Consider the following 22,575-nt stretch of genomic DNA (forward strand, 5'->3'; position numbering starts at 1 on the left):
CCACAGAGAACACAAATGAAATTTACTACCCTGAATGGATTTATAATTTTCTAGAAGAGGGAGATGACCTACGAATCCATATGGGTGAAAAAGAAAGATGGTAAAATTCCAAACAAACTTGCAATTGTAGGACTCTGGTCAATCGTCCGTCAATGAAAGCTGTGGTTCAGATGCTGGAAAAAGGAGAAAACTTAACCATGCCTCCCAATCCTTTTGCCTCTACAGGTGCCGCACAAACAAATGCGAGTAGGCCTGCAAGAAATCTTAACATTCAGGTAGAAGCGATTCCTGAGTTGGAGTAACATGTGTACTTATATATGTCTATGTACTTATGTATGTAAAATTCATAATTCTATTGGTTCTGTTTTCTACTCAAAGAAAGTGTAACCATTCTTCCTCAACAACACGTGCCTGCAATGTCTTGGGATAATTAGAAACGAAAAACAAACAACAATCACAATAAGGCATGTGGTGCTATTTGATTGTCTTCATGTTTGAGAACAGTTTTGTGAACGAGGTGTTCCTATGACCCTAGCACTACAATGAGTAATAGGAGTGCTCCTATGAACCTATGAACCTAACATAAACCTCTAACAAAGGCACAAAGCATGAGCAGGAGAAATAATACCCAAACTATTTTATGACCATCAGGCTTTGCACAGAAATGATGTTAAGATCATATGTGAACCATTCCTGTAGAAAGGTGGAACTTGCAGTAAATCAAATTCAAAGAGTTCCCTCACCACTACAAGTGGTGGACCGATAAGGTAGTACTTATATGAAAATAGTTCATAGAATATTTTAATTAACTCCATGAATTATATTATTACTTAATAAATAGTAATTCAATTTTTCTTTTTCTTTTTTTCCTTTAACATTCACTAAGTAAATAATAACTAAAACATAATTACTAATCAAAGTAGTTAAAAAAGAGAAATACATATTATGCTAATCAATGCAGAGTACCAAACTTCCAGAATTCCCTTTTAAAAGAAATAAAATAAAATGAAAAGAGCACAAATTCAATGTACGTACATTGAAACTTTTGGTTATGTATGGAAACTCCTAAGAGACACAATACACAAACTATTTTATGACCGGTGCACACAGCCTTCAATTATTTTCAAGTTATCACACCATCAGGCCGTGCGCAGAAATGATGTTAAGATCATATACATTCCTGTAGAAAGGTGGAACTTGCAGTGAATCAATTGATTTAGATGAAAACTAAATTCAAAGAGTTCCCTCACCACTACAAATGGTGGACCGATAAGGTAGGACTTTAGATTTATCTCAAGCCTTGGTGCAGCCATGTATTTATAGGAGCCTCAGAGGCTAGGGTTTTAGAAGAATAATTCCACATATGAAAAAGAATTATTCATCCCCAATTTGGAGAGATTGACGTAATTAGGTATTTGATTTAAATAACTGTTAATTAGGCCAAATAATCCCAAAATGGAAGGAAATATTTGACCTAAGGTTTGGCCCATAATGTAGGTACAATACCGTAACATTGTTGTCGCAGTGCAACGTATACCTCCAGTGGACGGTGAAGGGGCCTTATTCCACTTCCCATTGAGAGAGAGAGAGAGAGAGAGATTGTTCAGAAATTAGATTTACAAGTTCTGGAGATATCTATGAGTTTGTGGTACAGAAAAAGCAGCACCGTCCACTCAAATCGCTACTATTGATGTCAGAAAGTCAGTCAACGGACAGGTAATACTAATCCCACACGCATTTGGCCATTTTCATTCCACGTCTTACAGTTTCAATATCCTCCATTCCATATTGGACCCATCTATTAAATTCAAACCAAAACAGTAATGCTTGTATATAGGTCGGGTTGTTACTGCATAAATGCATAACCAATATAATTCCTCTTGATTTTGAAGATGAGTTTTTTTATTTTATTCAAACAATATAGGAAGGGAGAAGGGGGAGTAAATCATTGGGTTGGGTTCCTCAAGATTGCACATTATAAGTTTTGAACCCAGCCCGGGTGCCATGGGAGGGGGGAGGGAACCACGAAAACCACTGTGGTTCAACCCCACTGGCAAGATGAGAGCTTTTTCAACTTGGTTAAGTTACAATCAAGGTCTAAAATATCGAGAGTTTCGGTGGTCGAAAAACACGGATATATCGATGGAAATATTAAGGAAATATCAATGGAAAACCATTTGTTTGACCAGCATATGGCTCTATTTTTTTTTTCATCACCTAGCTGACAGAGTGCATGTTAGCTCCCTGTTAGAACAACTTGGATTGGAATTCTCTTGAACATGGCCTACCGGCATCTCTTCCGCACTTAGGAAAGGTTTGTTAGGCGGCATTCGTAGGTTTTCAACATCTCCTTCGAGCATATTTATGACTTTGTTCATTGAAGGACGATCACTTGGCTTCATCTGTATACACCACAAGGCAACTATTTGTTGTGAAAAATGGACAAACACTTTCACTCACTCCCCTAATGATCTTGTTGTTGATGGACTTTGTGACACACACAATGATGGATGAATCACACACACACACTTGAGACAACAACCAAGCACAAAGTGACACAAGAATTTATAGAGGTTCAGCAATTGCCTACATCCTCTTGGTGATCCCCTTGAGAAATTCACTTCATGAAAGAATAAGTTACAACTTTGGTTTTACACAGAAAACCCCCTTAGAACTCTATTCTCTCCCCAAGCTCTCTTTTCTCTCACACCCCTTGCTCAACACTTTGATGCACTTGTGAAACACTCTCACAACCCTTGGTGTTCCCCCCCTTTGTGTCTAGACTCTCAAGACCCCAACTCAGCTCTAAACTTGAACTGATTGCTCTCTCTCACGTTCTCCCTTGGTGAGTTAACCTCCTTTGAACACAATAGCACCCAGCTACTTGGCCACCTTGAGATTAACCACCTTTAACTTCAACTTGCTTTCTCATCTTATAATGTCTTGCTTTATCTCCATTACCTACACAAACCAATGGACACAAGATAAGGCACCATCTTGTCTTCCACGTTCCTTCCTTTAGTCTCCCACTTAGACTAAAGATCAGATCATGCAAGTAAACAAATCCCACTTCAGCCACCTTCCACAAAACCAGAAAATGGAGAATGGATTCTCCAAACCAAGACAACCAATTGGCAATGAGTGCTCTCCCAACTATACAGCAGGTAGTCCACCTTCTTTTACCTCAAAAGTGACCCATTAAACACCTGCAATCTTGTGGAAAGCGATAGCCACCGAAAAAGTAGTTGAAAACACGTAAGGAAAACATCAGCACAGCACAGGGGCGACCGGTCGCTGATACCTTGCGACCGGTCGCTACGACCATTTGGATACATAGCGACCGGTCGCTGATACCTTGCGACCGGTCGCTTCCTGCGAATTTTTCAGACTTCGACTCTGCTTCTAAACGACCGGTCGCCCAAACCTTGCGACCGGTCGCTCACTCCTTCGCTTGCATACTAAATGTGAGCCTATTTTACAACAATCTCCACCTTGGCGAACCATTTAATCAACCCGTGAACCATTGTTGACCTCTAGAACCTCTTCAACCTCTTAGAAATCGTTCTAGTAATTTCCAAGAACTCCACCATGGCAATACACCTCTTGCCTCAATGCACCTTTGGTGGAAGGTGCTCCACCCAAGCCTAAACTTGAGTAACTTGGACCTTTTGTGCAGAGAAGAGTTCCCCCTTGCCAAATTCGTTGCTCCTTGCCTCCTTGGAACCTTGAACCTTGGACTTCCCTTGATATGCAAACCACATACCAAACATTTGTTCACTAAATCCCCACTTAGCACTCCTTGCTCTTGGATTTAAGAACACATTTCTTTTCATCAATGCACTTCTCCAACTTTCCCGCTTCATGCTCCCTATAGCACTCCGAAACGTGGTTGGAACTTCTTGGTCCATCCATCCAAAACCTAAGGACGGTTTGATGGATTCCTTGGGCTTGGACCTTGCAATTGATGATGGCTCTACCTCAAGTAGAACCTCTTTGTGAGTTTGTTGTTGTTGCCCTCCTTCTTCAGCCCTTGTGTCAAGCTCCACCTCAAATGGAGTCCCTTCCATGACCACCTTGGCAAGAAGCTTCTCTTCAACAACATCCTCCCCATCATTCCTTGTCTTGATTTCACCTTTGTGGATATTCCTCTCCACACTTTCTGCAGCTTTGAAATCAAGCACCTTTGATGATGAACCGTTAGTCATACAACCTTGACTAACCTTCCTTGCCCAACATCTCTTGAGCACACTTGCAGCTACATCATGTTGGACCGGCTCCTTGACATTAAGACTTGTTGCTTGCTCTTCCTTGGTACAAATCTCTGCACCACCCAAGAGCTTGTATGTGTTGTTTGGTTGAATCTCCCCCTTCATAACCACCACAGAACCTTGTGTGACCATGAGCTTCCCTCCTTTGGCCTTGTAAGAGCAACCTTCTCTATCCAAAGAACCAAGAGAGACTAGATTCGTTCTTAGTGCAGGTACAAACCTTACCTCACTAAGAGTCCAAACTTCACCACCTTGCAACTTGATCTTCACAGTCCCTATGCCCAAAACTTCACATGTAGTTTTGTCTCCCAACATAATCTTGCATGCATCCTTATCCTCATATGTGTCAAACATCAACTTATTTGCACACACATGATATGAGCACCCGGAATCTAAAATCCAACTTGAAGAAGAATCCTTACACGAAGAACTTGCCATGACTTCCCCGTTACTTTCATCCGTAACCGTCAAGAGTTCATCACATGTGTCCTCATCACACACGTGGGCTGAACTTCCAGCTTTCTTCATCTTGTTCAGCTTCTCCTTCCATACCGGACAATCTCGTCTCCAATGATCCATAGATCCACACTCGAAGCACCCTTCATTGTCCTTGGACTTAGTATTCCTTTTTCTGCCCTTGCCTTCTTGCTTGCTTGAACGACTCTTTGCGAACAAACCAGCATCTTGAGAGTTCTCCTCCGAACGTTGAGACATCCTGTGATGCGACATCACATCTTGCACCACCTCCTCAAAATTCAAAGTACTCTTCCCGAACATAAGTGTAGTTCGGAAATGCTTATAAGACGGAGGCAAGGATGTTAGTAACATGAGTGCCTTATCCTCCGTATTATACAACACATCCATTCTTTGCAAGTCAGCAACACATCTATTGAAGCTGCTCAAATGCTCCATTAGATTTCCTTCCTCCGCCATCCGAAGATTTAGGAGTTCCTCCTTGAGGAAGAGCTTGTTGGACAGCGACTTCCCTGCAAACATCTCTTCGAGCTTCTCCCATGTTTGCTTCGCTGTGTCCTTCATCACGTTGATGAGCACCTCATCGGAGATGAAGTTCTCGATGGCTCCTCTAGCCAACTCATCTAGCACACCCCACTCCGCGTCTGTCATGGTAACCGGCTTCTTCTCTTTGCCTTCCAAGACAACACTGAGATTTTGTTGTGTAAGGGCTGACTTCATCCTCCTTTGCCAAAGTGTGAAGTTCTCCTTCCCTGTGAAAGGCTTCAACTCCACCTTCATGCTGACAGATTGTGGTAGCCTCTGATGCATAGAGCTACTTCCACCTTCAGCTTCCTTGTCACTTGCCATCTTCAACACACTAGCAATTGCTGCTCCAACACAGCTCTGATACCACTTGTTGTGAAAAATGGACAAACACTTTCACTCACTCCCCTAATGATCTTGTTGTTGATGGACTTTGTGACACACACAATGATGGATGAATCACACACACACACTTGAGACAACAACCAAGCACAAAGTGACACAAGAATTTATAGAGGTTCAGCAATTGCCTACATCCTCTTGGTGATCCCCTTGAGAAATTCACTTCATGAAAGAATAAGTTACAACTTTGGTTTTACACAGAAAACCCCCTTAGAACTCTATTCTCTCCCCAAGCTCTCTTTTCTCTCACACCCCTTGCTCAACACTTTGATGCACTTGTGAAACACTCTCACAACCCTTGGTGTTCCCCCCCTTTGTGTCTAGACTCTCAAGACCCCAACTCAGCTCTAAACTTGAACTGATTGCTCTCTCTCACGTTCTCCCTTGGTGAGTTAACCTCCTTTGAACACAATAGCACCCAGCTACTTGGCCACCTTGAGATTAACCACCTTTAACTTCAACTTGCTTTCTCATCTTATAATGTCTTGCTTTATCTCCATTACCTACACAAACCAATGGACACAAGATAAGGCACCATCTTGTCTTCCACGTTCCTTCCTTTAGTCTCCCACTTAGACTAAAGATCAGATCATGCAAGTAAACAAATCCCACTTCAGCCACCTTCCACAAAACCAGAAAATGGAGAATGGATTCTCCAAACCAAGACAACCAATTGGCAATGAGTGCTCTCCCAACTATACAGCAGGTAGTCCACCTTCTTTTACCTCAAAAGTGACCCATTAAACACCTGCAATCTTGTGGAAAGCGATAGCCACCGAAAAAGTAGTTGAAAACACGTAAGGAAAACATCAGCACAGCACAGGGGCGACCGGTCGCTGATACCTTGCGACCGGTCGCTACGACCATTTGGATACATAGCGACCGGTCGCTGATACCTTGCGACCGGTCGCTTCCTGCGAATTTTTCAGACTTCGACTCTGCTTCTAAACGACCGGTCGCCCAAACCTTGCGACCGGTCGCTCACTCCTTCGCTTGCATACTAAATGTGAGCCTATTTTACAACACTATTATCATCTTTTTTATTATTTTCTTTTCCTCCTCTGTACCTTCGCCAATCTCCAAGTCTTTGCCCTCACTATATTGGTCATGCGCCCATGGAGGAAAGTAAACTTGGCTTGAATGCTCCACCAATGCATTGAAATTCTTTCTTCTACTACCCATTTCCATCAGCAGCATTCCAAAACTATACACGTCTGCTTTGTACGATACACCTCCAATATTTTTGTAGAACAACTCAGGAGCAATATATCCCATTGTTCCCCTTGCCGCTGTCAAATTCACAATGCTGTTATCTGTTGGGTACAATTTTGCAAGACCAAAGTCAGACAATTTCGGTACAAAATTCTCATCAAGAAGAATGTTGTGTGGCTTGATATCGAAATGCAGAATTTGCATGTCACAACCTTGATGTAGATATTCGATTCCGAGAGCCACTCCGAGAGCAACCTCATACATTTTCTTACAACTTAAAGGGACACTTCCATCTTTTGAATAAATGTATTTATCAAGAGAACCATTAGGCATGAAATCGTACACTAGACCGCGATTTGATCCTTCAACACAGTAGCCAACAAGTTGTACCACATTAACATGGTGAATCCTCCCAATGGTCGCTACCTCATTGATGAAATCTTGCCCATTAGCTTTGGACTTGCCCAACATCTTAATTGCTACAAATCGGCCACTGCGTAACTTTCCCTTGAAAACAGTGCCGTAACCTCCTTCACCCACTTTTTCCCTGAATTTACTAGTCATCTTCTTAACATCTGAGTAAGAGTACCGTATTGGTGCAAAGTTTCTTTCACTTTGCAGAAACTCTTCAATGCTGCTATACATAGACAGATGCCTTCTTCTCCATTTATAGACCAAAACCACTATGACAAATGGAAGGCCAATTACAAATCTTGCCATAACAAAAACTCCTGCGCAAGAACATCACCATAGGGTTATTGAGTTTTTTGCCATTGTCCTTTTTATATATGCTTGCTAAGATGAAAATAAATGTTCGCTTAAAGAAGATACAAGCTCTTACCGAGGATTAAGAGTACTGCATATCGTTGGGCTGCAAGAAATACCCAAAAAGAAAAAGAACAAAATCAAATTCTTGACTTACTTCCAAAACTAAGTGCAAAACAAAATACCGGGAATGAAGAAATGAAGAAAATTTTGGGCAGAAATTGCTTACCATCCATCCATTCAAATAGAGACTGAAAGAAACCTGCAATGACAAGGAAAGAAAACATTTAACATTAGAAAATTGAATATGCACTTTTAAGCAGTTCCTTTAACCCGAGGCCGTGTGTTTGAATTCCAATATCGCTTATATTATAAAAAATTAAAAATGAAGATACCACTTTGATGTGTGCAAAAAATTAAGGCATTGTTTTTAAATTGAAGAGAAAAATATATTAATTTGAGAACTCACACACACACACGTGACATACCTATGAACCGGTTTGGAAAACAAGTGTTAGAAAAGCTCCATCCTCTGCAGGAGTAACGCGTATACAAATCAGGGCGCCACTCAAGCTCAAACCCAAACACCAGGGCCTCATGTATATGCTGATACGAACCGTTCTGATCCTTTTCATACAACGTCGTTATAGCCGTCCGATCTACCCTGCACCCGTCCTCCAAATCCGACGTCGTTAGGCTCCGCGCCTTCACATAATAATAACCCCTGCTACCAATGCAAGTACTTGCGTCCACATACAGCGACAAATTGGCTGGAACTCTTTCACACTTCAAATAAATAATTGGGCTCGAACTTCTGCATATTTGCGTGCAATTTGAACTTGACCATTTGTACGGATCTAGGAAGCTGAAGTTGGAAGGCGACAGAGAATAGCGAGGAAGAGAGGAGCAGTCGTTTTTGCGGAGGCCGGGATCGACCGCTCGGATTGTGTTGTTGTCGTAGTTGATTGATCGGACGGTGTATTTTCCGGAGTATAGGTTTAGGATTGTGAGGTTGTTTTCGCATGAGAGGGTGTAAAACGACACTCCGCAGTTGGTTGGATCGCCGTTGAGTCGAAATGGGTAGCTTATGTTCCGGATGCTGCCGCAGGATGAAGGAGGGCAGACGCGACCGATAGTTTTCTCGTTGGAAGCTTCAGAGGATGAGGTGATGGCGAGAAGAGATAGAATTAGAAACCATGATGAAGAGGATGTTTGAGTTTCCATGGAGAGGGAGGGAGATAAGAGTTCATCTGTGAGTAGATTTTATTGTGCGTCACATCAATTTGTAACTAAAAGTTCGAGTAATAGCTGATCTTTTTCAAGAAAATTGAAACCAATAGCTGGTGTCTTGCAAGTTGCAAGAAAATAAGATGCCGTCTTTTTTTAAGAAAACCGATAGTAGGTGAGTCAAGGATATCACATGATTGGTTAGTCTACGTTGACAGCTTCACAAATCATTTAAGATGCCTTTTGGAATGAAAATGAAACTAGCATCATAGATCCACTATTTGTGACCGTTGTAGATGTGGTCACTGAGAAATTGGTCACTATAGACTTTTTTTCTTGTAGTGTCTATTTTGTCGATAAAATGTTAATATTTTGTTGATTTTAACTTTAACAATATTGATGAAACATAAACAAGGTCTTTGTGACCATTGTAGATGTGGTCACTGAGAAATTAGTCACTATAAACTTTTTTTTCTTGTAGTGTCTATTTTGTCGATAAAATGTTAATATTTTGTTGATTTTAACAATATTGATGAAACATAAACAAGGTACAGAACTTATCCATGTAATGCAAATTGGCATTCAGTACCAGCCAAAAGCAATAGAATAATGCAGGTCATCCCTTATCTTTAGTTTGTACTTGCTGACTCATCATTTCAAACAGACAAACAGCGGCCTTGGAAGTTTCTCTGCATTCTTCTTTCCATGATAAAATAATTATAATAAATTGAATCTTCAATTCAGTGAGTCTCGAATGTGACATGTCGTGGCACCGCCAAGTCAACTGTTGACTTTTATAGTCTTTTCATCCCAAACATTTTTTTTATTATTTTAATTTTCTTTTCCTGGTTATTAAAGTGTTAATTGAATCATGGCAGGACATCTTGTTGGATACCATTTCGTTTTTCTGCAGCCTCAGATATGGTAAAAATTATCATCTCTTCCTTCTGCTTAATCTTTCTGGCTTTCTCCACAGTGCTTGGAGAATCCCAAGATACCTGCAAAAAATTGAAGTGTGGAGATAATGGCCCAGCTGTCCGTTTCCCTTTCAGCCTCAAGGGCAGGCACCCAGATCACTGTGTCTTTCCTGGGTTTGTTCTGTCATGCAATGAGAAGCAAGAAACAATTCTTGACCTTCCAATTCCATTCAAATTCCCAGTCAAAAGCATAGATTATAAGGCTCAGGCAGTCCAATTATATGATCCAGAAAGCTGTCTTCTGGTGAAGCTTTTGAAAGTCTTCAACAAGTCAATCTCTCCCTTCCACTTCTCAAAAGATTTCATGTATGATATTACCTTATTCAATTGTTCCTTAGCTGAGAGGCAATTAGATGAACCAGTCCCCTGCTTCAGTGGCCCTGGCTACCAAGTTTATTCTGTTGCTTCTTCCTACAGCATTGAGAACTTGGCCCTACTGTCTTGTACAAAGATGTATAATTTGTCATCAGTTCCATATTTTTCAGACAAGCCTGCCAATCTTTATTTGGAGTGGTCTGAACCAAATTGTGGACAGTGTGAGGCAATGGGAAAGATGTGTAGATTGAAGAATAATGGCACCAAAAGTGAAATTGAATGTGTGGACTTCAGTAAAGCAGGTTCACATATATTTAACTTATTACAGATTCTTAATATTCTGCTTACTACTAGTCACTTTTTGCTTGCTTACTTGGAAGTTGAGAGCAGAGTTGCAGCATTATTTATTGGCTTTTTATCGCAAAACGTCTCTGAGGTTGATGAATCTATCAAGTTGTATCCTTCTTTTCTTTTTTTTTTTTGGTGTTCGTGGTCCTCGAGGTTAACTTGGCTAATGTATATTTAATTGGTTCATATATATTTGAATTGTTACAGATTCTTAATATTCTGCTACACTAGTCAATTATCTGCAGATGCAAATAATACAATGCATTCATGAAAGGAGATATTATCATTTGCAATCCACTTTTTGCTTACTTATTTGGAAGTTCAGAGCAAAGTAGAGCACTGTTTATTTAAAGGATATTTTCCAAGCAATAGCTCATTCTAATTACTTAGTTTGACAGTGTTTTTTTTTTTTTTCAGGTACAAAAAGGAAATGGGTGGCTACAGGTGAGTTGTTTAATTGGAGTTGCAGTTTGTTTCATCTGTATATATGAGATCGTGGTGATATTTACAAAGGATTCCCTTGCAGGTGCATCCCTGGGTTCATTTTTTGTGTTACTCCTTGTCGTTGCGGCCTATCATGTCTATAGTTCTGACACAAAAGAAAAGGAGAATCAATTAGAGATTGAAAGATTTTTAGACGATTACAGAGCTCTCAAACCTAGCAGATATTCATATGCAGATATTAGGAGGATTACAAATGACTTCAACGACAAGTTAGGGGAAGGAGCCTACGGAACTGTTTATAAAGGAAAGCTTTCTTCTGAACTCTTTGTTGCTGTGAAAGTCCTCAATAGTTCTAAGGGAGATGGGGAAGAGTTCATCAATGAAGTGAGAACAATTGGTCATATCCACCATGTCAATGTCATTCGCTTGGTTGGCTTTTGCGCTGATGGATTTAGACGAGCTCTTGTTTATGAGTTCTTACCATATGGTTCACTGCAGGATTTCATTTCATCACCAGACAATAAGAACAGTTTCCTTGGTTGGGATAAGATACAAGATATTGCTCTAGCCATAGCCAAAGGAATTGAATATCTTCACCAAGGATGCTATCAGCGAATCCTCCATTTTGACATTAAACCTCATAACATTTTGCTGGACCACAACCTCACTCCAAAGATTTCTGATTTTGGTTTAGCCAAGTTATGTTCCAAGGATCAAAGCATAGTGTCAATGACTACAGCTAGGGGCACCATGGGCTACATTGCACCTGAAGTGTTTTCCAGGAACTTTGGAAATGTGTCCTATAAGTCAGATGTGCATGTGTATAGTTTTGGAATGCTACTGCTCGAGATGGTAGGAGGAAGGAAGAATGTCAGTTCAGCAACGGAGAACACAATTGAAATCTACTATCCCGAATGGATTTATAATCTTCTAGAAGAAGGAGATGACCTACGCATCCATATCAGTGAAGAAGGAGAAGGTAAAATTCCAAAGAAACTTGCAATTGTAGGGCTCTGGTGCATCCAATGGCATCCAGTGAATCGCCCTTCAATGAAAGCCGTGGTTCAGATGTTGGAAGGAGGAGAAAGCTTAACCATGCCTCCCAATCCCTTTGCCTCTACAGGTGCTGCAGGAACCAATGCAAGTACGGCTGCAAGAAATCTGAACATTCAGTTAGAAGCAATTCCTGAGTTGGAGTAACATGTGTACTTATACATTACATCATTACATGTAAACACACTTATGTATGCAATCAAGAATGATCATATAGTTCTTGATGTTTGTACTTGACCAGCACATGCCTCATGGTCCAGCACTACATAGAATTTAGAAATAGGGGCGTTTCAATGACCCTAACATAGTAACACTGGACCTATTGCTACCAAACAATCACTGGCTGCCAAATCCAATATTATGCATCACTGGAGCACATAAACTATTGTGTAACAATCTTGCTTCAAGTTTGAAAATGACAGTCCTTCACCAGCTTCCATAAAATTTCTGTTGTCCTGCTTGCTTCATCATGTGATCCTTGAAGTTTCAAAGTTCCCCAATAATGTGTCTTGCAGAAATATTGTTCTTCTAGTATTTTAGAGTGTATCTTTGCATTGGAGATGGAAGCTTAACATACAAGTGTTTAAAAATCTCGACCCTCCCTGCGCAACCCCAGTTGATTGAGAGATTAATTTTGAGAGGGTGGTGGGGTTGGGATGTTGAACCATCAGCGACTACTTTCTAAAATGCCTAGAAAGGCAACCATTGAACCTGTAAAAAAAAAAAAAATGAAATACGGGGAAAGATTGAACTTTGTTTTTTGATTCCTCGTTTTGCTGTTCTCTAGCTTCAACGACCTTTGTCCTCTTCCATTAGAAAGATTTCATCACGAAGGTCAATTAATAGACACAATTTCAATTGAGTTGACCGTCGGAGAGTCTTTGATGAAAAACAGAAGTAACTGGTGAAGGTAAATTTTAAAACACACTGATTCATGTCTCTTCAAACTTGGAAAACAAAAAGTTATACCTCATTACTGACACTCTGAACACCATTTTCAGCTTTGTAAACAAGTCTATTATAAATGTGGTCTACAAATGTGATACGCTCTGTTTCTTTTTTGTTCAAAACGGCAGATTCCATACTAGTGATCATCACCAAGCTAGTTAACAGAGTCTGGGGTTTCAAAAAGAAAAAGGAAAAAAAATAGAGTCCATGCCTATTTGATCATGACCTAGCTGAAAAGGTCCATGTTAGCTCCAAGTTAGAACATGCCGGATTTGGACTATTTTGATGATCGCTTATCAGCATCTGTTGTGGACTCATATTAGAGGCTTGGGAGGCATCTGTAGGTATTCAACATGCCCTTCAAGCATCTCTATGACTTTTTTCATTGATGGACGATCACTTGGTTTTAATTGTATTAGAAAATTAGTTAAATACCCATTTCTAGACATAAAAGTATAAAAATACCCTATACTATTTAGGGTTAATTACAGTTTGGTACCCAGAAGTTGTACCATTAAGGCATATTAGTCCCTATCTTTTCAATTTTAACAATCACGTACCCTTAGTTTGTAAATTTTTTGCAATGTGGTTCCGCCGTTAGGGTTTCTGTAAATTTTAACAATCACGTACCCATAGTGCCACGTAGGCAACTAACGGAGAGATTTAACGGAAACCCTAATGGCAGAACCACATTGCAAAAAATTTACAAATTAAGGGTATGTGATTGTTAAAATTGAAAAGATAGGGACTAACATGCCTTAAGGGTACAACTTCAGGGTACCATACTGTAATTAACCCTACTATTTAATGTATATAAACACACCCAAAATAAACCCAAAAATCGACAGCTGTATATTTTTTAATTTAATTATTAAGATGAAATACCTTTATTACCCTTTTAAGATTGTGAGGTTGTTTTCGCATGAGAGGGTGTAAAATGACACGACGCAGTTGGTTGGATCAATGTTGAGTCGAAATGGGTAGCTTATGTTGCGGATGCTGCCGCAGGATGAAGGAGGGCAGACACGACCGATAGTTTTCTCGTTGGAAGCTTCAGAGGATGAGGTGATGGCGAGAAGAGATAGAATTAGAAACCATGAAGAAGAGGATGTTTGAGTTTCCATGGAGAGGGAGAGAGATAAGAGTTCATCCGTGAGTAGATTTTCGGCATGGCAATGAGTAATGAACAAGTTGTAATTTTATAATAGGCAAAAGGTCACTTTGGGTTCCTGTAGTTTTTCACTTTTACTACTTGGTCTCTGTCGTTTCAATTTGGTCAATTTTGTCCATGTACTTTCAATTTTGAGCAATTTAAGGACAAATTCCAATTTCTGTCAAAATAGAGCAACTGCGGTTAATTGTTGAGGGGCATTTCGGTCCATAAACAAAGGATGTAAATATTTTTTTTTAAAAAAATAACAAAGAAAAGGAGGTGGTCAACTGCCTAGCCTTAGCCGCATCCCGGCGACTGAGTCTTCAACAATGGCGGAGGAGGTCCTTCTAGATCTCTCAACATCTCTTGGTTCTCCCCATCCACCTCAACCTCTAGATCTCTCAACACCTCTCTCAACAATGGCAGTGTTCGTTTGTGTCATGAACATCAACTGTGAGGTGGTCCTTCTAGACCTCTCTGATAAATTGTTTGATGCTAAATATGAAAGCTTTCCAGGTAGGAAAAATAGATTCCAAGTCTATGGCCATCTTAACAAAATCTCACCCAAGTCAGTCTGTTTTTCCAGCAAACACTTGTTGTAGGATAGAGCAGCAATCTTGATGATTTCAACATTGGTAGCTTCTGGCAATACTCATTACCCAGCAACTCATGCAAAGTAAACTTTAGCCACTCTGATTCCTGGATAGATAGATAAATACATATCATTAAATCAAAACAATCAAATAAAAAACAATCTAAATTTAATTTCTATAAATTAAAAGAAGAAATTGTACCTCCAAGGCCTTGAAAGGGACCAACCAGCCAGTGCTCTAGGACCACAAGGTCGTGAACTTGGGCATCTGGGTGTCTCCCAGGTCATCCCTTATCTTTAGTTTGTACTTGCTGACTCATCATTTCAAACAGACAAACAGCAGCCTTGGAAGTTTCTCTGTATTCTACTTTCCATGATAAAATAATTATAATAAATTGAATCTTCAATTCAGTGAGTCTCGAATGTGACATGTCGTGGCACCGCCGAGTCAACTGTTGACTTTTATAGTCTTTTCATCCCAAACATTTTTTTCATTATTTTAATTTTCTTTTCCTGGTTATTAAAGTGTTAATTGAATCATGGAAGGACATCTTATTGGATTCCATTTCGTTTTTCTGCAGCCTTAGATATGGTAAAAATTATCGTCTCTTCCTTCTGCTTAATCTTTCTGGCTTTCTCCACAGTGCTTGGAGAACCCCAAGATACCTGCGAAAAATTGAAGTGTGGAGATAAAGGCCCAGCTGTCCATTTCCCTTTCAGCCTCAAAGGCAGGCACCCAGATCACTGTGTCTTTCCTGGGTTTGTTCTGTCATGCAATGAGAAGCATGAAACAATTCTTGACCTTCCAATTCCATTCAAATTCGCAGTCAAAAGCATAGATTATAAGGCTCAGGCAGTCCAATTATATGATCCAGAAAGCTGTCTTCTGGTGAAGCTTTTGAAAGTCTTCAACAAGTCAATCTCTCCCTTCCACTTCTCAAAAGATTTCATGTATGATATTACCTTATTCAATTGTTCCTTAGCTGAGAGGCAATTAGATGAACCAGTCCCCTGCTTCAGTGGCCCTGTCTACCAAGTTTATTCTGTTGCTTCTTCCTACAGCATTGGGGACTTGCCCCTACTGTCTTGTACAAAGATGTATAATTTGTCCTCAGTTCCATATTTTTCATACAAGTATGCCAATCTTTTTTTGGAGTGGTCTGAACCAAATTGTGGACACTGTGAGAGACAGGGCATGAAGTGTAGATTGAAGAACAATGGCACCAAAAGTGAAATTGAATGTGTTGATTTGAGCAAAGCAGGTATGGCTAACATATATTTTAGTTTGGTTCACATATATTTAACTTATTGCAGATTCTTAATATTCTGCTGTACTACTAGTCACTTTTTGCTTACTTACTTGGAAGTTGAGAGCAGAGTAGCAGCATTATTTATTGGCTTTTTATCGCAAAACATCTCTGAGGTTGATGAATCTATCAAGTTGTATCCTTGTTTTTTTTTTTTTGTGTTCGTGGTCCTCGAGTTAACTTGGCTAATGTATATTTAATTGGTTCATATATACTTGAATTGTTACAGATTCTTAATATTCTGCTATACTAGTCAATTATCTGCAGATGCAAATAATACAATGCATTCATGAAATGAGATATTATCATTTGCAATCCACTTTTTGCTTACTTATTTGGAAGTTTAGAGCAAGTAGCAGCACTGTTTATTTAAAGGATATTTTCCAAGCAATAGCTCATTCTTAATTTGACACTGTAATTTTTTTTTAGGTGCAAAAAGGAAATGGGTGGCTACAGGTGAGTTGTTTAATTGGAGTTGCAGTTCGTTTCATCTTTATATATGAGATCGTGGTGATATTTACAAAGGATTAACTTGCAGGTGCATCCCTGGGTTCATTTGTTGCGTTACTCCTTGTCGTTGCAGCCTATCGTGTCTATAGTTCTGATAGAAAAGAAAAGGAGAATCAATTAAAGATTGAAAGATTTTTAGACGATTACAGAGCTCTCAAACCTAGCAGATATTCATATGCAGATATTAAGAGGATTACAAATGACTTCAAGGACAAGTTAGGGGAAGGAGCCTACGGAACTGTTTATAAAGGAAAGCTTTCTTCTGAACTCTTTGTTGCTGTGAAAGTCCTCAATAGTTCTAAGGGAGATGGGGAAGAGTTCATCAATGAAGTGGGAACAATGGGTCGTATCCACCATGTCAATGTCGTTCGCTTCGTTGGCTTTTGCGCTGATGGATTTAGACGAGCTCTTGTTTATGAGTTCTTACCAAATGGTTCACTGCAGGATTTCATTTCTTCACCAGACAATAAGAACAGTTTCCTTGGTTGGGATAAGGTGCAAGATATTGCTCTAGCCATAGCCAAAGGAATTGAATATCTTCACCAAGGATGCGATCAGCGAATCCTCCATTTCGACATCAAACCTCATAACGTTTTGCTAGACCACAACTTCACTCCAAAGATTTCTGATTTTGGTTTAGCCAAGTTATGTTCCAAGGATCAAAGCATAGTGTCAATGACTACAGCTAGGGGCACCATGGGCTACATTGCACCTGAAGTGTTCTCCAGGAACTTTGGAAATGTATCCTATAAGTCAGATGTGTATAGTTTTGGAATGCTACTGCTTGAGATGGTAGGAGGAAGGAAGAATGTCGGTTCAGCCACGGAGAACACAAATGAAATCTACTATCCCGAATGGATTTATAATCTTCTAGAAGAAGGAGATGATCTACGCATCCATATCGGTGAAGAAGGAGAACGTAAAATTCCAAAGAAACTTGCAACTGTAGGGCTCTGGTGCATCCAATGGCATCCAGTGGATCGCCCTTCAATGAAAGCCGTGGTTCAGATGTTGGAAGGAGGAGAAAGCTTAACCATGCCTCCCAATCCCTTTGCCTCTACAGGTGCTGCAGGAACCAATGCAAGTACGGCTGCAAGAAATCTAAACATTCAGTTACAAGCAATTCCTGAGTTGGAGTAACACGCGTAGTTATACATTACATCATTACATGTAAACACACTTATGTATGCAATCAATTATGATCATATAGTTCTTGATGTTTGTACTTGACCAGCACATGCCTCATGGTCCAGCATTACATAGAATTTAGAAGTAGGGGCGTTTCAATGACCCTAACATTCGACCTATTGCTACCACACAATCACTGGCTGCCAAATCCAATATTATGCATCACTTGTGCACATAAACTATTGTGTAACAATCTTGCTTCAAGTTTTAACATGACAGTCCACCAGCTTCCATAAATTGCCGTTGTCCCGCTTGCTTCATCATGTGATCCTTGAAGTTTCAAAGTTCCCCAATAGTGTGTCTTGCAGAAATATTGTTCTTCTAGTATTTTAGAGAGTATCTTTGCGTTGGAGATGGAAGCCTAACATACAAGTGTTTAAAAAATCTCGGCCCTCTCCGCGCAACCCCAGTTGATTGAGAGATTAATTTTGAGATGGTGGTGGGGTTGGGATGTTGAATCATCAGCGACTACTTTCTAAAATGTCTAGAAAGGCAACCATTGAACCTTTCTTTTTATTTATTTTTTATTTTAATGAAATAGGGGGAAAGATTGAACTTTCTTTTTTGACTCCTCGTTTTGCAGTTCTCTAGCTTCCATGACCTTTGGCCTCTTCCATTAGAAAGATTTCATCACGAAGGTCAATTAATAGACACAATTTCAATTGAGTTGACCGTCGGAGAGTCTTTGGTGAAAAACAGAAGCAACTGGTGAAGGTAAATTTTAAAATGGGGTCAATTGAAGCTCACATCATTGTGGTTTGGGCGTGCACACACTGATCCATGTCTCTTCAAACTTGGAAAACAAAAAGTTATACCTCATTACTCTGACACTCTGAACACCATTTTCGCCTTGTACGAAACAAGTCTATTATAAATGTGGTCTACAAATGTGATACGCTCTGTTTCTTTTTTGTTCAAAACGGCAGATTCCATACTAGTTGATCATCACCAAGCTAGTTAACAGAGTCTAGGGTTTCAAAAAGGAAAAAAAAGAAAAACAGAGTCCATGCCTATTTGATCATGACCTAGCTGAAAAGGTCCATGTTAGCACCAAGTTAGAACATGCCGGACACATTAGAGGCTTGGGAGGCATCTGTTGTGGACACATTAGAGGCTTGAGAGGCATCTGTAGGTATTCAACATGCCCTTCAAGCATCTCTATGACTTTTTTCATTGATGGACGATCACTTGGTTTTAATTGTATACACCATAAGGCTGTTATGACCATCTTTCTTATTATTTTCATTTCATCTTCATTGACATCACCCATCTCCAAGTCCTTTCCCTTGATATATTGATTGAACACCCAAGAAGGGAAGTAAATTTGGCTTGAATGCTCTGCCAAGGCATTCAAGTTCTTCCTTCTGCTTGCCATCTCCATCAGCAACTTTCCAAAACTGTAGACATCGGCTTTGTATGAAACACCTCCAAGATTTTTGCAGAACAACTCAGGAGCCATATATCCCAATGTTCCCCTAGCTGCCGTCATAGAGACAACGCTGTTATCTGTTGGATATAGTTTTGCTAGCCCAAAGTCAGAAATCTTTGGGTTGAAATTCTCGTCAAGAAGAATGTTGTGAGGCTTGATATCAAAATGCAGAATTTGCATGTCACAACCTTCATGCAGATATTCAATCCCTCAAGCCACTCCATGAGAAATCGCTTACATTTTATCGCAACTTAAAGGCATACTTCCTTCTTTTGAATAAATATATTTATCTAGTGACCCATTGGGCATGAAATTGTAAACTAGAGAGCGCTTTGATCCCTCCACACAATAACCAACAAGTTGCACCACATTAACATGGTGAATCCTCCCAATTGTAGCTATCTCGCTCATGAAATCTTGCCCATTAGCTTTAGACTTGCCCAAAATCTTAATTGCTCCAAAAAGACCACTGCGCAAATTTCCTTTAAATACAATGCCAAAGCCACCTTCACCCAGTTTGTCCTAGAATCTACCAGTCATCTTCTTAATGTCTGAGTAAGAGTACCTTATTGGGATGAAGTTGTTATCAGCCTGCAGAAAATCTTCTATGGTGCTATACATTGACAATTTCCTTCTCCGCCATTTATAGATCAAGAACCAAATATAAATTTCAAAATAACAAGTCCTGCGCAGTAACATTACTAATTAATCATGAGTAAATGAACTTTTTTTGGTGCTCTATATCCACAGATTTCAAAAGGCACCGGATATATGCCCTTACCTATGTCAATAAAAGTGCACAGTATCAATCTACCTCCTGCAAAAAATACAATAAAAGTGAACAGTATCAAGAGACCTGAGGACGTTTGAGAAGTGCAAATCCCAAATATAGTAAGATGATTAACTTTACACAGATTACCCGTTGGCCTTGCTTTTACTTTTGTTAGTGTGTGAGCTTCCTCTGAAATGAACAATGCTTGACCCATTTGAGGTGGTTTATATCAGAATAGCAAAATAATACTTGCAGTACTAATTACTTGGCTGCCACACTGAACCACTCCAGTCCGAAATTAGAAATTTAATCCACAATTTTGCTTTCCTCATTCTTTCTCAATTTCCTACTTCTTTTATGATATCAACAATCGAAGTTCATAGGAACTACATGGTGAACCATCTTTTGTGGTGAGCGAATGTCTTTTTTATTTCAACCCATTACATTTTGCATTGAGGAGAGTAGCCCAACTCCATATAAGCCAATTGGCAATGGGGAGAGTAGCCCAACTCCATATAAGCCATTGATAGGTTTCTCGACTTTCCAAAATGGGGCTTTTTACCTTCACATTCTCACACCGTCCATTAATTTTTCGTGCAACATTATTGATATAATTAAAAAGATTCTTCAAATTAAAAAATTAATTCACCTCGAGTTAATTACCCTCAAATGACAAAATTATGTGCACTCAAATCTTTGAGGTTAACTTTGTCATTCGTTGAATTTTTTTCATCAACAATTTTTGTATGAATTTATATATATATACAGTTATTCTCTTATCCGGATGTCCGCACATTATTATCGTACGGATCCTATTGTAAACATGCAGGAAAACAGAAAGGGGTAGTACAAAATACACAGCGTCCGCACGATAATAACGTCCGGATGTCCGCATAAGAGAATTTCTGTATATATATATATATATATATATATATATATATATATATATATATATATATATATATATATATATATAGAGAGAGAGAGAGAGAGAGAGAGAGAGAGAGAGAGAGAGAGAGAGAGAGAGAGAGAGAGAGAGATTTTGTATAAAAAATTAACACAAGGGTTTTTGTCAAAACATTTTGAAACCTTGGGGTTGTGCAAAAACTCCAAAGATTTTTGTGCAAAAATTCAAACCCTAAGAGGGTGTTAATGTGAATCTATATATAAAGGCAAAGGCCTCAAATGGTAAAACATTGAAAAAGCAAAAAAACCCTTAATGAACTAAAGTGCTAAATGTTCATAACTTAATATTATAAGGGTAAAATGGTAAAATGTTTATCATTTAAGTCAAACTAAAAATATAAAACACAAAACCCACTCAGGATGTCCCATTTACCTCCATCTCTCAACCTCTGTTGTTTTTTCATTTGTTTTAATAATTAAAACTTCAAATATAAAACACATAAAGATTAAAAGAAAGAGCGTGTACGAAGACACTAGTAATTCATTAAAACATTATAGAAAGAAGAAACTTTAGAAGAGAGATCACTTACATACAATCCTTGCATACGGATATGCATAAATACCTACAATGATAAAGGGAAAAATAAAATAAAATTAGCATACTTGGTCACTAAAATTCAAAATTTTCATATTTTTAAACTTTTATCAAATAAGAACTTCAATTTCCTTTTCTTTTTCTTTTTTAACAAAAATTCATAACTTCATTACATAACTTCAACGATACAATCAAAGCATCAACAAGACATGCAAATCACCAAGCGAGAGAATGCAACAAAATTAACATGCTAAACAAGCCAAACTAAAGCAAGTACACAACAACAACTACTAGTCCACATCACTACAATTAAGTATAATCTCAAATAAAGTTAACAAACCCAAAATAACAAAAACCTTACACATGAACCCTACTCCCACCACCAGAAGAAGAGAAAAGCGTGCAATACCATGACCCACTTTATTTGCAGTCGAGCGAATATGGGTAAAACCTTCTCAAGTGATCTGTGATAGCAAGCGCTCTTAGGTCCTTCATCACAGGACCAACAAAGGACATATCAATGAAGGGACTCTTAAGAGTCGAGATGATCTGAAGAGAATTACTCTAAAAAAACTACGTTACTTAAGCTTCTTTCCACCACCAAAGCTGCATCAAGCCTGGATGCCATTGCCTCCACCTAAAGGGCCGGAAAAACATGATCATAGTGTATTGTTCGACCTGCCACAAAGTGCCCATCTAAATTGTGAACCACTATCTCCACTCCCCTTTATGTGCCACCTAACTTCCAAACCCCATCCATATTGATTTTGAGACTACCAAATGCAGCCTTGTTCCACAATTATGTCTTTAAATGATGGAGAGCAGCACCTCTATCTATTGAGTTAATTCACATAAATTCTTTTAACTGGACAACAACTCCATGACAAACAATAGCAGGGGTAACGTCCTTTTGCTAACTTATTTTACTATTTCGAGCATCCCAAGTGGCCCATCCAAGCGTAAGAAAGAGATCAAAATCTAATTGCTTGAGAGTTGCAACTCGAGATAGAACCCACTTGTTTGAGAATGCCACTTGATTTAAAGTATCAAAATTGATTCCCAAATCATCAATATAATCCTCACAATTTAGGAATGAGAATGTGCATTACTGATGCGTGAATTTTGTACAAGCAAGTAGGATGAAGTCACCCCCAGTCAATTCTCC

At 39.2% G+C, this 22,575-nt stretch overlaps 3 protein-coding genes and 1 pseudogene across 3 annotated transcripts; 2 read left to right on the plus strand and 2 right to left on the minus strand.

Annotated features, from left to right (window-relative positions):
* Nucleotides 1-1,978: 1,978 nt before the first annotated feature.
* On the minus strand, nt 1,979-8,912 carry LOC110744609 (rust resistance kinase Lr10-like). The gene is made up of 6 exons (XM_088248739.1): nt 8,135-8,912; nt 7,876-7,908; nt 7,723-7,752; nt 6,696-7,612; nt 5,966; nt 1,979-2,422 (listed from the first exon to the last, which is right to left on the minus strand). Exons 1-6 carry the CDS (start codon nt 8,868-8,870, stop codon nt 2,214-2,216), a joined length of 1,926 nt encoding a protein of 641 aa, XP_088104865.1. The 5' UTR covers nt 8,871-8,912; the 3' UTR covers nt 1,979-2,213.
* An 822-nt stretch (nt 8,913-9,734) lies between these two features.
* Nucleotides 9,735-12,392, plus strand: LOC110773238 (rust resistance kinase Lr10-like). The gene is made up of 3 exons (XM_021977740.2): nt 9,735-10,467; nt 10,931-10,957; nt 11,040-12,392. The coding sequence occupies exons 1-3, from the start codon at nt 9,795-9,797 to the stop codon at nt 12,155-12,157; spliced, it is 1,818 nt and encodes a 605-aa protein (XP_021833432.2). The 5' UTR covers nt 9,735-9,794; the 3' UTR covers nt 12,158-12,392.
* Nucleotides 12,393-13,177: 785 nt separating this feature from the next.
* LOC110773240 (rust resistance kinase Lr10-like) lies at nt 13,178-19,788 on the minus strand (annotated as a pseudogene).
* LOC148296725 (rust resistance kinase Lr10-like) lies at nt 15,203-17,753 on the plus strand. Its single transcript, XM_088248738.1, has 3 exons — nt 15,203-15,965; nt 16,440-16,466; nt 16,549-17,753. Exons 1-3 carry the CDS (start codon nt 15,293-15,295, stop codon nt 17,658-17,660), a joined length of 1,812 nt encoding a protein of 603 aa, XP_088104864.1. The 5' UTR covers nt 15,203-15,292; the 3' UTR covers nt 17,661-17,753.
* Nucleotides 19,789-22,575: the final 2,787 nt, after the last annotated feature.

This window comes from Prunus avium, chromosome 2 (assembly GCF_965620075.1).
Source record: "Prunus avium chromosome 2, drPruAviu1.hap1.1, whole genome shotgun sequence".
In the NCBI taxonomy this organism is placed as follows: Eukaryota; Viridiplantae; Streptophyta; class Magnoliopsida; order Rosales; family Rosaceae; genus Prunus; species Prunus avium.